This window comes from Nicotiana attenuata, unplaced genomic scaffold (genome assembly GCF_001879085.1).
Source record: "Nicotiana attenuata strain UT unplaced genomic scaffold, NIATTr2, whole genome shotgun sequence".
Taxonomy (NCBI): Eukaryota; Viridiplantae; Streptophyta; class Magnoliopsida; order Solanales; family Solanaceae; genus Nicotiana; species Nicotiana attenuata.
The window spans coordinates 67830-80865 of NW_017673033.1; the positions used below are offsets into that span (position 1 = coordinate 67830).

Here is a 13036-nt window from a genome sequence, read left to right on the forward strand (position 1 = left end):
GTGTTTCACGAGAGGACCAAGCACATTGAAGTTGATTGCCATTTTGTTAGAAACAAACTGCAAGAAGGCCTAATCTCTCTTCATCATGTATCCACTCGCAATCAGTTAGCTGATATCCTCACAAAGGCTCTCACAGGGGTCAAACACTCAGCTGTCCTAGGCAAGTTGGCTATGAGGACCTCACCTCCAACTTTGGGGGGGGGGGGGGGGGAGGGATATTGAGTATAGTTATTATTATTGATAGATCAATTCATTATTGTATTGTGTAACATAACTTCTAGTTAGTAGTTAGCTTAGTGATTAGCCTAGTCAAATTAGTTAATGAGCAATTAGTTTAGTCAACGAGTCAACATGTATATATATCCTTATACAATTGGTGAAATGAACAGGAGTTCACATTTTCAGGAAATATCTCGGCTCCTCCACTCTCTTCTTCCTCTCTTCTCTCAGAATGTTCTAGTAGACTCCATGGGAGCTTCATCCATTTGAGCTCGCATGCACTCTTGTTAATAAATCCCCAAGTATTAAATGGGTAGTGGCTCTCTTTTAAGTACTCCCATTTCCATCCTCCAAGATTGATCGACCAAAGATGCCAACTCCCTGTAGATCACCATCAATGCGGCTATTAGAGAAGGAACTAAATTTACAAATAAAATAGGAACATACAGAATTTCACCGCCAGCTATGTGTAGTTAAAAATTAATCAAGAACCACGATGAACTGCTAGGGAAAAAAAAGGAGTACCAGAAACAAAATGTGATTTATTGTCTTCCAATTAAATACCCTTCTGTGAATATGCTCAAGTTGAGAGTTGAATGCAATTCTACCTCACCTATGAAAAATAGTGGCCACCCCTAGTTTTTTGTATCCTTCAAGGAGGGTAGTGAAAACTATAGCAGGTCAACTAGTTACGGATTGAAGCACAATAGATTGATTAATCTTTAACTCGGAAATAGGTGATTGTGCTAAGTGTAAAAGTGTGTCATTATATTGTCTTTCCCTTCTATTTAAAATTGATTGTATCGGTTTTCCTCTTTATCTTTGATAAGATTTCACCTCTTATTGCAAACACTAAAAAATTTGATACTCTACTCTTCCGCTTTCAACATCTGACAAATTAATCTGTTGTTTGGCTGCTTGTCATACAAAAAAATTCTTACATGAACTCTAAAATATATTATCAATAAAATATGAAGTCAGTGCTCATATATAAAAATGCTACAAGGAAACAAGATACACAATTTGAAATGAAGAGACTAAAAGTTAAGTGAAAATTTCTTCATCATGACACTTAATTATGGCACAACCAAAAGTGGCAAAGGTAGTAGATGCAGGATGTGTGGTAGGTTATCAAGGAGCAAAAAGGGACAGGGAGTTCCAGAGTTAATATGTATGGATAAATGACTTTATCCACGACTTCACCAGAAAATGTCAACTAATTTTCTTGATATCAATGCCAACCTCGAGTGAACAATGCTAGACATCTAGCATGGTGATACATTTCCAATAAAATAACGTATGTAAACAAAAACATCAAATGGACCAAATCAAGAACTTACTTGAGGTCATGGCTGACAACAAGTAAAGTTAGCTCCTTCTTTAGATTCTTTAACAATTTCGCCACATCTGCACGAGCCTTCCAATCTGATTTCCCTCATAAAATATAAACTTTTTCAGACACTGGGGTTAGCTACTCAAATAGGAGTATAATTTAAAGTTGGGTCCAAAATACGAAAATAAGGTATCCATTTAATAACTTCCAAGGTCTACAGTAATCCAAACAGAAGTTATTTATAGTTAAAAGCAAGTAATTCATTAAGCAAGAACATGACGATGCTAGCAAATCACATCAAACAACAGAGATCAGTACAATAAAGTTTTCCGATCTCTATGGAAATAGCATCACTCCATAAAACAATCCTCCTGCTCTGCACCACAAGCAAGCTTCATACCATTTTATCCAACATGCAACCCGAACTGAGGTACGATCCAATCTGGCAAGCTCTTGAACTCCGCTTGCACCATCCATACCAAATAATTAATACAATAAATTTCCAGATTACCTCTTGTAATCATATTAGCAAAAGCAAATATGAGCGCTGGTATGTAGATAGTGGCAAGAGTGTTTTAAAACAACAATCTTTCTTTACATCGATGTTACCATTTGGAGAATAAGAACACATAACCCAAAAAGGAATTCTAAGCTTATACTTAAGAGAAAAAATGCTTTTCAGTGAAGCCAAAGAAGAACTCCTCTAAAATAGATGTAGAGATACCACCTGGTTGCCATTAGTTTTTGGAGAATTAGAGAATGCAACCTAAAATAGAATCTTAATGTTCTATGACAGAAAGATTTAACATAATTTCTACGTTCTTCATAAAGTAAAAGTAAGTAACATACACATGATTCTTTTCTTTAGATTACTAAAGCTAATTACTATTTACTAGTAAGAATTCAAAATCTTGGTGCTTTAGACAATTTATAACAAGTTAGAACTTTTGTGAGTTCGGATTACTGAAATTACAGAATACGAAGATCCAGACTTTAACAACCATGGTGGGACGAAAGACTGTTCTTCAAAAATATCAAATGTAAAATCCTTGTGCAGGTATCTCAATTCCTACTATTTCCTTTCAAATTTAACCTAGAAATCTCAACTATTCATCTTCCGTTAAACCAGCACTTTCGTTACCCAAGCATACATACGTAGGAGAATCACCAACTAATGGATAATACCTGATCAGGGAAAAACATACAAATGGGAAGAAAAATACTAGTCCAAAGAACAAAATGAAATAGATCACAGCGGTGAGCTTCTTCATACCGAGACCAGCAAGAGGCTCATCCAATATTAATAAATTTGGTGTTTGAACCTGTGTAAAGACAAATATTATATTAATAGACAGATGATAACCCAAGATATCAACAATATTTTGTCACACAAATGGGCATATGCATGTTCACATAAATGCACATAAACGGAATACAAGTACTTCCAGTTTTTCATAATGAGAAATTCTTACTAACTGAATAGCAAGGGCAAGCCGACGTTTGTAGCCACCGCTTAATGAGTGGGGATCCTTGTCCAAAGACATTCCTGTTAGACCAACCTAGGAGTTGTCAACCACATAAAAGCCTGTCATAATTTGCTGAAACACGGACGAGCTTTTCTCCTTTGGAAGACAAATTTAAAAGACAGTTTAAATCGCACTAAAGTAATATGTACCGAGGTAATGGCCTTTTGAAGTCTCGATGCAAGAAGCTCTCTTAATTGAAGGCCACCCTTTTGTCTTGGCCACCCAAATGTAACTTCATCAAGAACAGTGTCAGCAACAAAGTATCTGTAAGACAGTGAAACAAACAAAATCAAGTTGAATAAACTGCTATTGGAAACAAAAAGAACTGCTTAAACTTTATGTACCTACCTAACCATGCAATACTCACTTTACCAATATGCATGCTAAATAGATAAATCTATATATGTACATAATACCAGAATTGAAGAGTAACGAAATAGAGTTTAAATAATTGCATTGCTAACTGGAGGAGTTTTGTTGTTTTCTCAATAAAAACAGCAAATGAAAATGCATTATGTTCAATATGAACCTATATGAAAATTGCATTGTATCACAAAGAACATCCTGACAGTGCATGTAACACCACCAACCAAGAAATGAGTACCTCTCAGGAAACTGGAAAACAATGCCAACTCTTTCGGGTTGTAAGGGTTCAGGAGACTTAATCTTTTCACCATCATCACTATATCGCTGCACATATATGGAACCTGACGTTGGTTTGCTTAACCCTGCAAGCAGCTGCATGGAAAAGGTCAAAGATAAAAAGCAGCCTGAACAAAGTAGTACCTTTCATTGGTTGGACAAGAGAAAGGCTAAAATGAATTTTTTGAATAGAAAAGACAAAATAAAAAGGAAGACCTGCAATAAAGTAGTTTTTCCACTGCCACTTCGTCCAAATATCAAGCCAAAACTACAAAAAAACCATGTCAGATCCTCTCTTCCACACAGAGCCTCTTTAAAATGCATATCAGTATTTGAGATCCTAGTTGATTAGCAGCGACATTGTTCCATAGACAGCTTCATATGTTTTTACATATCTTATTGAACAGCTAAAACATTTGAAAATCTTATGAGATGCTGTATTTCTGATCTCATGTGTGCTTCCATCCAATCAAGAAATAGACGAAATAATCCCTCGTTAGCTCTAAACCAGGATCTGACAAGATGACAAAGGAAATTTATGACAGTAACGGAATGTATTGCATTTGAATTATAGCAACAGACTGTACCTTTTCTCAGGAATTGAAAGATTGACTTGACTCAATAGGTTGATCTTGGTCCCTGGAGGTCGATAAGACACATCCCTTATCTCCAAAAATCCATAAAAAGGAAAAGGGTCGAACATCTATTATTAGCACCTCCACAATGCAACCACAATATGTAAACTAATCTCTGGACAACCAAAATAGATCAATTAAAAAGAGAAAAATGAATTCAAGTTCAGCAGGCTTCATCCCTTGTTAATTAAGATGGCACTAGAGTTATTTGGAATACCGTGTTTCTAATACTTATAAACCCCCCGGAGTCTACAAACAACAACAACTGCTACGCCTCAATCCAAATTCCAAAACAAGTTCGGATTGGTTATATCAATAAAAAGTTGCTGAATGACTTGTTGGTTTAAATGGTGTATATGCTACAGAATAAGGTCCACCCACCTAAGTAACATAACATTTTTCGCCGCCACCACAAAAAAGAAAAGGAAACCTGCTATAATCTAAATCCCAAATATGGGAAGTGATGATAGGCTATAATTGCATATTTTAGTCGCTTATTACACTCGAATTTACTGCACTTTAATTGAGTTGCGCTTTAATCGCTAGTGTTTTGCACTAATTGTGTGTTTTATGCCTTGTAGGTGTGATTCCGAGCTATATAGATGTTATGGAATGAATTTAAGTGATTTGAAGCTTTGAAGTCTGAGTAAAAGCTCAAGGAATTAATCCGGGATCGTGTTCGAGGGTCAAATTTGATAATTAAGTACGAACGAAGACTTGAGGAGGCATATTGCGCACTGTCTAGTAAAATAGACATAACTTTTTGCTCAGAACTCCATTTGGGCTCCACAATATATGGTTGGAAAGCTAACTCAAAGGGCTACAACTTTCATGTTTTACGTTTTTCCAAATTCCAAACGGAACAGGGTGAAAAACCGTGGTTTTGCCGTGACCGCGGCAGAACCGCGGTAGAAGATGGTCGCGGACAACTGAAGAATCAGAGGGCATGTTTGGCCGCGGTTCCACCGCGACCGCGGCAAGACCGTGGCAGGAAGCGAAAATTTCAGGGACTAAAGTGCAAAACATGGGATTTTAAGTCCTAAACCCTATATTAAACAAAGGAGGCCGGCCAAGAAAGGGGAGGACATATTTTGGACACAAATTAGACCAAGGAGGCGGAGAGACACTACTTTAGGGTTAGACAACGACCTAAGGAGGCAAGAACACATTGGGAGCAAGGCGGAGAATTCTTCTACGAGTTTTTCCTTCCTCTTCCTATTTTTCATTGTTGGTTATGACTTTTAGTATTGTAGTTTTACATACTATTATGAATAGCTAATTTGTTATCTAGAGTTTTGATAGAACCTTTTGTAGGATAAATTCTTGTTATGTTTTTATATAATTGAGCCATAGCTTTTCTCTATTTGTTCAACTACGTTTATATTGTGGTTGGTTGAAAAGCTCTCAATTAGCTGTGCCTATTTAGTATGCATAACTCGGGAGAGAGTGCATATTTAGGTAGTTGTTGAACAACACCGCTCCCAGAGTATATGAGGGATCAATAACCGAGGGTTTAAAGGTGGGATTAGGGATAACGAAGCCTTGGGTGCGATCTGAAGTGAGCTGTATTAAAAGCCAGCTAGCGTAGCTCGGGAGAGTGCGTCTAGTAAATTGTCGTAATTACTCGGGAGAGATCTACGGCAATAAGAGTGCTCATGATCGGTAGAGAATACTTAGGCGAAATTATAGAAGACATAGCGGGAAGGATTCCGACAATAGGGGAAATCATAACTCTAGACCTCCTTAATCTTTTCTCGAACCCTCAGTATCGTTAGTTGTTAATTTACTATTTTAGTTTGTTAGTTAAGTAGTTAAACACAAGAATCTTAATATCTATAAGTTAGGAATTGTTCAAGCTTGTCTTCTTGGTGATAGTGAACAGCTGTAGCTAAACCTTAGTTCTCTGTGGGATTCGACTCCGGACTTGTAAACCGGATTATATTTGCAGCGACCGCTTAGTCCCTTTTATAAGGCATAGTTGGACGTCATCAGGAAGCAAAACAATGTTAAAGAACTCTGCAGGAATTAATTATCCTAAGATTAAGATATAGGAGCAAATAATACAAAATTTATCATTCAGGAAAAGAAATAAAAGAAGAGAGCTTTACTTCGAAACAGGAGTAATCGCAGGAAACGGAGAGTGCTTGCACCTTTCTGAAAGAGAAATGAGAAAGTTAAACTTCCCAAATGTAAAATTATATGGCAAGAATCGAAGAAAAACGAAAAAAGAAGGAACAAGACTTGCCTAAAGCGCCTGTGAGGATAAAAAATTGTGGATGATGGTCTTCCCGAAATGGAAGAGGAGCTGGAAATCAGTAGAGACGACGACGACGACGAGGGAAGTGGAAAGCTTCCCATCTTTCTTCTGATTTCTGGAGCTATGGAACAAAATAGTAATCTAGTGAGAAGTGCTCAAATAGCCACTATTTAAAATATAATCGAAATTTATATAGATTATTTAAATTTTAGCCTATTCAGAGTTATATTTCAGACCTCGAGGATAATGTTTTAAGAGTCTGTTTGACAAGCTATCAAAAATTATTTTTTTAGAAGTGCTTTTTCTAAAAGTACTTTTGAAAATTAATAATTTGTATTTAGCCAATTCATTTAAGAAGCGCTTCTTTAATATTTGATAAACAAATTGTGTTTGGCTAATCTTTCTGAAAAGTATTTTTGAGTGACAATTTATCAAAAAGGATAGTACCAAAGCTTATATTTATTTTAAAGAAAAAAAAATCAAATATTTATTGTAAGAGAATTTTATTAAATTTTCTTTTATTTATAATTAATATATAAAAAATATAAAGTAAACATACATATTAAAGATTTAGATCAATATAACATATATAGTTATAACAAAAAAAATATTATCTATTATAATTACTTATTGTTTATATGATGATTTGAATAATCAAAATACAACATTCAGTATGAATTAGAAGTTTATTCCATAAATTCCTATATATTGATAATCCACCATGAAATAATAAGCAAAATACTCACACATGATAATATTTCTCAACAATTTCTTCTCGCCTTCATAATAGTAGAAGAATTGCCTTGCATTTCTAAAGGAAAAACATAAGAAATTATAAATGATTGTTTATAGGAAGATAATTGATAATCAAAAGAAGGACGTAGATAAATTGCTTTAGTGTAAAAAAAAAAAAAAGAAGATAATTCGGAAAGCCACAAGACATTACACAAAGAAAAAATCAAAAACAAAAAAAGTCAAAAAAGAATTTTGGAAAATTACAATATGATTCATGTATCTGATTTTAAAAGAAGGGTGGAAACTAGAAATAAAAAAGAAAAGAAAATGCTTAGATCAGTAAGGGATAATTTGAAAAATACATATTATGGTGAGGATAGTTTTGTCTTGAATAAAATTAATTTTCTATTTCTTGGAAGAAGCTAAAATTTTTTGCTTCTTCCCAAAAGCAGAAAAACTACTTCCGCTGTTAACCAAAAGTACTTTTTCATATTGGCCAAACAACTTAAATTTCTAAAAAATACCTTTTTTGGAAGAAAAAAACCTAACTTCAGCCTTCAGTTCTGAAGAAGGTGAAGAAGCGGTAGCTGCTCCAATAAAAAGGTTATAGAATTTGCCTATTTGACTAAAGTTTCAACACATTATAAAAATGACTATAGTTTAAATAACGTGTCGAAGCGGCTACTTGTTGCTATTTCTACTCGAAGATAAGCATAAATTTAGGAACTTGGGCCAAAGCCTATACTCCTCTCGTGAGAATTTTTAGAAACCACTAATATTATTTAGTGGCTATTAACTTTCTATAGCTATCATATACATAATTACTTCCTATAACTACTATGCAGTTGTTACGATAGTATATTCGTTATATTCGTGCTGCTGTATTCATGAATACAGCAGCAAAAAATGCCTAAAATCAGGGCATTCCAGCTGTACACACATATATTCACATGTATTCATGAATACAGTAATGGCAATCACCTCAAAAATAGGTATGTCCAGTTGTCTAATAATGAAAATAATATCAATTAGCGTGATACACTCCCAATAGAACTCAACAAAATCAACTCTAACATGCCTCATTATCAATCCAATTAATTAGAATGATTTTTCAGTTGTATATAACTGTTGTATATTTTTTTACTATTGCATTCATTAGATTCAATAGTTGTATTTACTGTATTCGCTATTTTATATTCAGTGTATTCAGATGTATTTTGTATTAACAGTATTTTAGTTATTCCTAATACATGTTATTACTGCTGTATTCAGTATATTTCACTAGTTGTATTCACCTGTATTTTACTGTATTTTCACTAATTAAATGTATTCACTGTTTATATTTTGTTCTATTTTAATATTTATATTCATTGTATTTCAATGTTATATCTTGTATTCATGCATGAATACAAATGTATTCAGTGGTATTGAAAGAATACAAACCTTCAAAATACATAAATACATGCAAAAAATAATGTATTCATGAAAAAATATAATATATTTGAGTGAATTTGTACAGAACACAATATATTTGTATCATTGTATGTGACTAAATAGCAAATAAGAGAAGAAAGTTCGCTGGAGATGGCGTTTTCCGAACAAGCAATATATTGTATACATTGTATTAAAATTAAAAATAGAAACGAACAAAAACCTAGGCCCTCGAATCTTCTCCGGCATAAAAAAATATTGCGGTATTCATGTAGAGGAATCCATTGTAATATCTGGCGTAGAAGAAAGTTGTTGTCTCTTTCTTTCTAATATTATAGTACAAATCCATTGCAAATGTAGGACTTACAGAAGAGATCCATTGCAAAGAAGAAAGTTGTTGTCTCAGAAGAGAGAGAGAGAGAGAGAGAGAGAGAGAGAGAGAGAGAGAGAGAATCGTGTGTTAATTGAAAGAAAGAGAGAAGAATATCTAAATAGCGTATTTCATGCTTCAATTGTAGTATATACCATAAATACTATTTTGCTATAAAATATAAAAGGTAGCTATAGAAAATAAAATTTTAAAATAATTTTGGTTTATAATAAATAGGGTGTATACCTTTGCTATAGGAGGTAAAATTTTCTTTGTAAAATTGCGTGAAGAATTAACTTAAATAGTCGCCCACCCAAGTGCTTAACTTAAAATAACGAGCACATGTATAATATATGTATACTATATGTATAATTATATATAATTATTGTATAACTTATATATACCAGATAGAAAAAGTAAACTGTAACGATCCGACCGGTCGTTTCATGAATTATAGCCCCGTTTCCCCCATTTCTGCTTCCTTATGTGTTCCTCAGCTGTATTTCTTTGTATCGTGTTGGTTAGTTCGGGTCCGGAGTGGTTTCGGTGTGGAATGAGACACTTAATCTCCTATTTAGAAGTTTAAGTTGGAAAAGTCAACCGGATGTTGAATTATATGTAAACGATCTCGGATGTGAATTCAGATGATTCAGTTAGCTCCGTTAGGTGATTTTGGACTTGGGAGCGCGTTCGGAATGTGATTTGGAGGTCCGTGGTAGAATTTGGCTTCAATTGGCGAAATTGGTAATTTGGCGATTTTTGATCGGCAGTGGAAATTTTGATATCGGGATCGGAATGGAATTTCGGAAGTTGGAGTAGGTTTGCAGTGTCAATTGTGACGTGTGTGCAAAATTTGGGATCATTTGGACGTGATTTGATAGGTTTTGGCGTTGTTTGTGAAATTCGGAAATTTAGATGTTCTTAGGCTTGAATCCGAGGGTAATTTGGTGTTTTTGATGTTGTTTTGAGTGATTCGAAGGGTCAACTAAGTTTGAATGATGTTATGGGATGTGTTGGTATGTTTGGTTGAGGTCCCGAGGGACTCGGGTGAGTTTTGGGTGGTTAACGGATCAATTTTGGCTTTATAAGTTGCAGATTTCTGGTGTCAGCTATGTCTGGTGTAGGAAGTGCGGACCGCGCAAAATTGGTGCAAACCGCGGTGGTATAATGAGGTCGCAGTGGGAATTTTACGAGCCGCGGAAGAAGGAATGCGGCCGCAGTGTATTTTATACGGACCGCGGAAGGTAAGGCTTAGGGTCCACGGCCGTGGCAGGATTTACGCGGACCGCTGTGAGAAGTGTGGCCGTGATGGAATTATGCGGACCGCGAATGGAGGTTCATATGGCACTATATAAGCGAGGTTTAGGGTTTTATTTCACATCTTGGACTTTGGGAGCTCGGTTTGAGACGGAATTTCGGGAGTTTTTCAAGGAAATCATCTGGGTAAGTAATTCTAACTCGGTTTTGGCTAATATTCATGAATATATCATATAATTCATCATTTGATTCGTGATTTGAGATGGAACTTGGGGAAAATTGGTGTAGTTTCATAAAATGAATTTTTGGGAATTGAAAGCCCATTTGAGGTCGGAATTGAGTGAAACTAGTATGGTTAGTCTTATACTCGAATGGGTTGACGAATTTTTTGCGACTTTTGTCGGATTTCGAGACGTGGGCCCGGGGCCCGAATTTTGAGTTGAATTTTTGACTTTTGATCTAAAGCTTAGCATTTTCTTATGGGATTGATTCCTTTAGATCGTGTTGATTATATCGAATTATTTGTGGCTAGATTCGAGGCATTTGGAGGCCGGTTCGAGAGGCAAGAGCATCCCGGATCAGGGGTTTGACCGGTTTGAGGTAAGTAATGATTGTAAATCTAGTACTGAGGGTACAAAACCCCGGATTTCACATCGTTTTACTACTTTGAGGTGACGCACATACTAGGTGACGGGCGTGTGGGCATGCACCGTTGGGGATTGTGACTTGGTCCGTCCCGCAGCAACTATAAAGTTGCGTATTTGGCTGAAACTATATGATACTTATGTGTTTTAGAAAGAATTTCTATAAATTGGGCTGAATGCCATATTTGGGCCTTGTGCCAGAGCTGTTTGGACCCTTAGGGGCCTTTTCTTATTATCCTCTCACTGTTTTGATTGAAAATCTATACTCAGTCATGCTATGTTTTACTGATTTCATAACTCAGTCTTTATTACCCCGTTTTGATGCATATAAAATGTCATTTTGGGCTGAGCACCCTGTTTTTTTTACTGTTAGCCCAAGTGGCTTGAGAGGTTTATGACTGAGTGAGGCCGAGGGCCTGTTTAGTGAGGATATTATGGGATCGGGCTGCGCGCTGCAAGAAGTTGTTATTGATTCATGATTATGTGAGGCCGAAGGCCTGATTGATTTATGCCACGAGGTGGCTTGTTATAGCGCTTGGGCTGTAGGAGCCCTTCGGAGTCTGCACACCCCAGTGAGCGCAGGTACCCAGATTGTGAGTGATGTTTTTCCCGAGGGGCTGTATATGAGTGATGGTGAGGTTTGCCCGAGGGGCTGTTTATGATTCATGTTTGCCGGAGGGGCTGTGTACGAGTGAGTTTTGGCCCAAGTGGCTGTTTATGCTTTTCATCACTTTCGCTTTCTTTTGCATTGAGCGTCTGTTGAGAACTGTTGAAAAATATCTTCAAATGATTTTTACTGAAAACTAGATTTTAAACGAGATGATTTGACTCACACCCTGAATTGAAAGCATGTTGTAATTACTGAGATTTCATAATGTGGACTTTATGTGTTTTACTGCTCGTCACTACTGGTCAGTCTTTATTTAGTTTTATTACTTACTGAGTTGGCGTACTCACATTACTCCCTGCACCTTGTGTGCAGATCCAAGGGTAGCTGGACGTGCTAGCGGGTGTTGATTTCATCCGTCGCGGATCTGTTGGAGTTAGCAAGGTAGCTGCATAGCGATCGCAGTCCTGTTCTTCTCCCTGCTATCTTCCTATAGATGTTTTTAGTTGTTTTCTAGACTGTATTAGTCTTAGTATTATCGGACAGTTCTTCGTAGATGCTCATGACTAGTGACACCCCGATGTCGGGCTTTTCTTTCTGTACTTTTGATATTCAGATGTTCTTTATGAAGTTTTGTTATTAAATAGCTTGAAGAAATCTTATCGCGTTGTTTTTGGTAAAGAGTCGGTTTGCCTAATTCCACGTTAGGCGCTATCACGATAGGGTTGTTTTGGATCGTGACAAGTTGGTATCAGAGCCTAGGTTACATAGGTCTCACGAGTCTTGAGCGGGTTTAGTAGAGTCTTGCGGATCGGTACAGAGACGTCTGTAATTATCTTCGGGAGGCTGCAGAACCATTAGGAAAACTTCACATTCTTGAATTCGTGTCGTGCGAATCTGTTGATTCCGGTAACTAAACTTCTGTTATTCTATTTTCTCACAGATGGTGAGGACACGTGCTACCGTTCAGGACGGACGACCACCAGGACCACCAGTTGGGGTCGCGAGAGGCCGAGGTCGCGGTCGAGGCCGTGGTAGGGGCAGGGGTGTAGCCCACACAATAGCTAGGGCAGCACCTGCAGATCCACCAGCCGCCCCAGTTCATGGTCAGGTCCCAGTTGTGGATGCTCCAGCGGGACTAGCCTAGGCACCGGCGGTGCCTATTGTTATCCTAGGTCTTCAGGAGACCTTAGCTTAGATCTTGACCGTGTGCACCAGTCGTGCTCAGGGGTCACTATTTCTACTACAGCAGCTACTTCCCAGGCTGGGGGAGGCACTCAGACTCCCGCCGCCCGTACACCCGAGCAGGTTGTTTAGGGGCTACAGACACCGGAGGCACCACCAGCCCAGCCGGTTGCACCTGCTTAGGATTATGTGGTA

General features: G+C 37.0%; 1 protein-coding gene across 4 annotated transcripts; it reads right to left on the reverse strand.

Annotated features, from left to right (window-relative positions):
* Positions 1 to 314: 314 nt before the first annotated feature.
* On the reverse strand, positions 315 to 6772 carry LOC109215255 (ABC transporter I family member 11, chloroplastic-like). 4 transcript variants are annotated; one of them, XM_019379286.1, is made up of 10 exons: positions 6601 to 6771; positions 6464 to 6509; positions 4308 to 4387; positions 3937 to 3988; positions 3683 to 3816; positions 3228 to 3342; positions 3025 to 3111; positions 2826 to 2874; positions 1560 to 1644; positions 315 to 600 (listed from the first exon to the last, which is right to left on the reverse strand). In XM_019379286.1, the coding sequence occupies exons 1-10, from the start codon at positions 6711 to 6713 to the stop codon at positions 525 to 527; spliced, it is 837 nt and encodes a 278-aa protein (XP_019234831.1). In that variant the 5' UTR covers positions 6714 to 6771; the 3' UTR covers positions 315 to 524. The 4 variants fall into 4 exon arrangements, with proteins under 4 accessions (XP_019234831.1, XP_019234833.1, XP_019234832.1 ...); XM_019379288.1 differs by lacking the exons at positions 315 to 600; positions 1560 to 1644 and adding an exon at positions 1708 to 2004 and having other exon boundaries at positions 6601 to 6772; XM_019379287.1 differs by lacking the exons at positions 315 to 600; positions 1560 to 1644 and adding an exon at positions 1708 to 2010 and having other exon boundaries at positions 6601 to 6772.
* Between the last annotated feature and the right edge of the window lie 6264 nt (positions 6773 to 13036).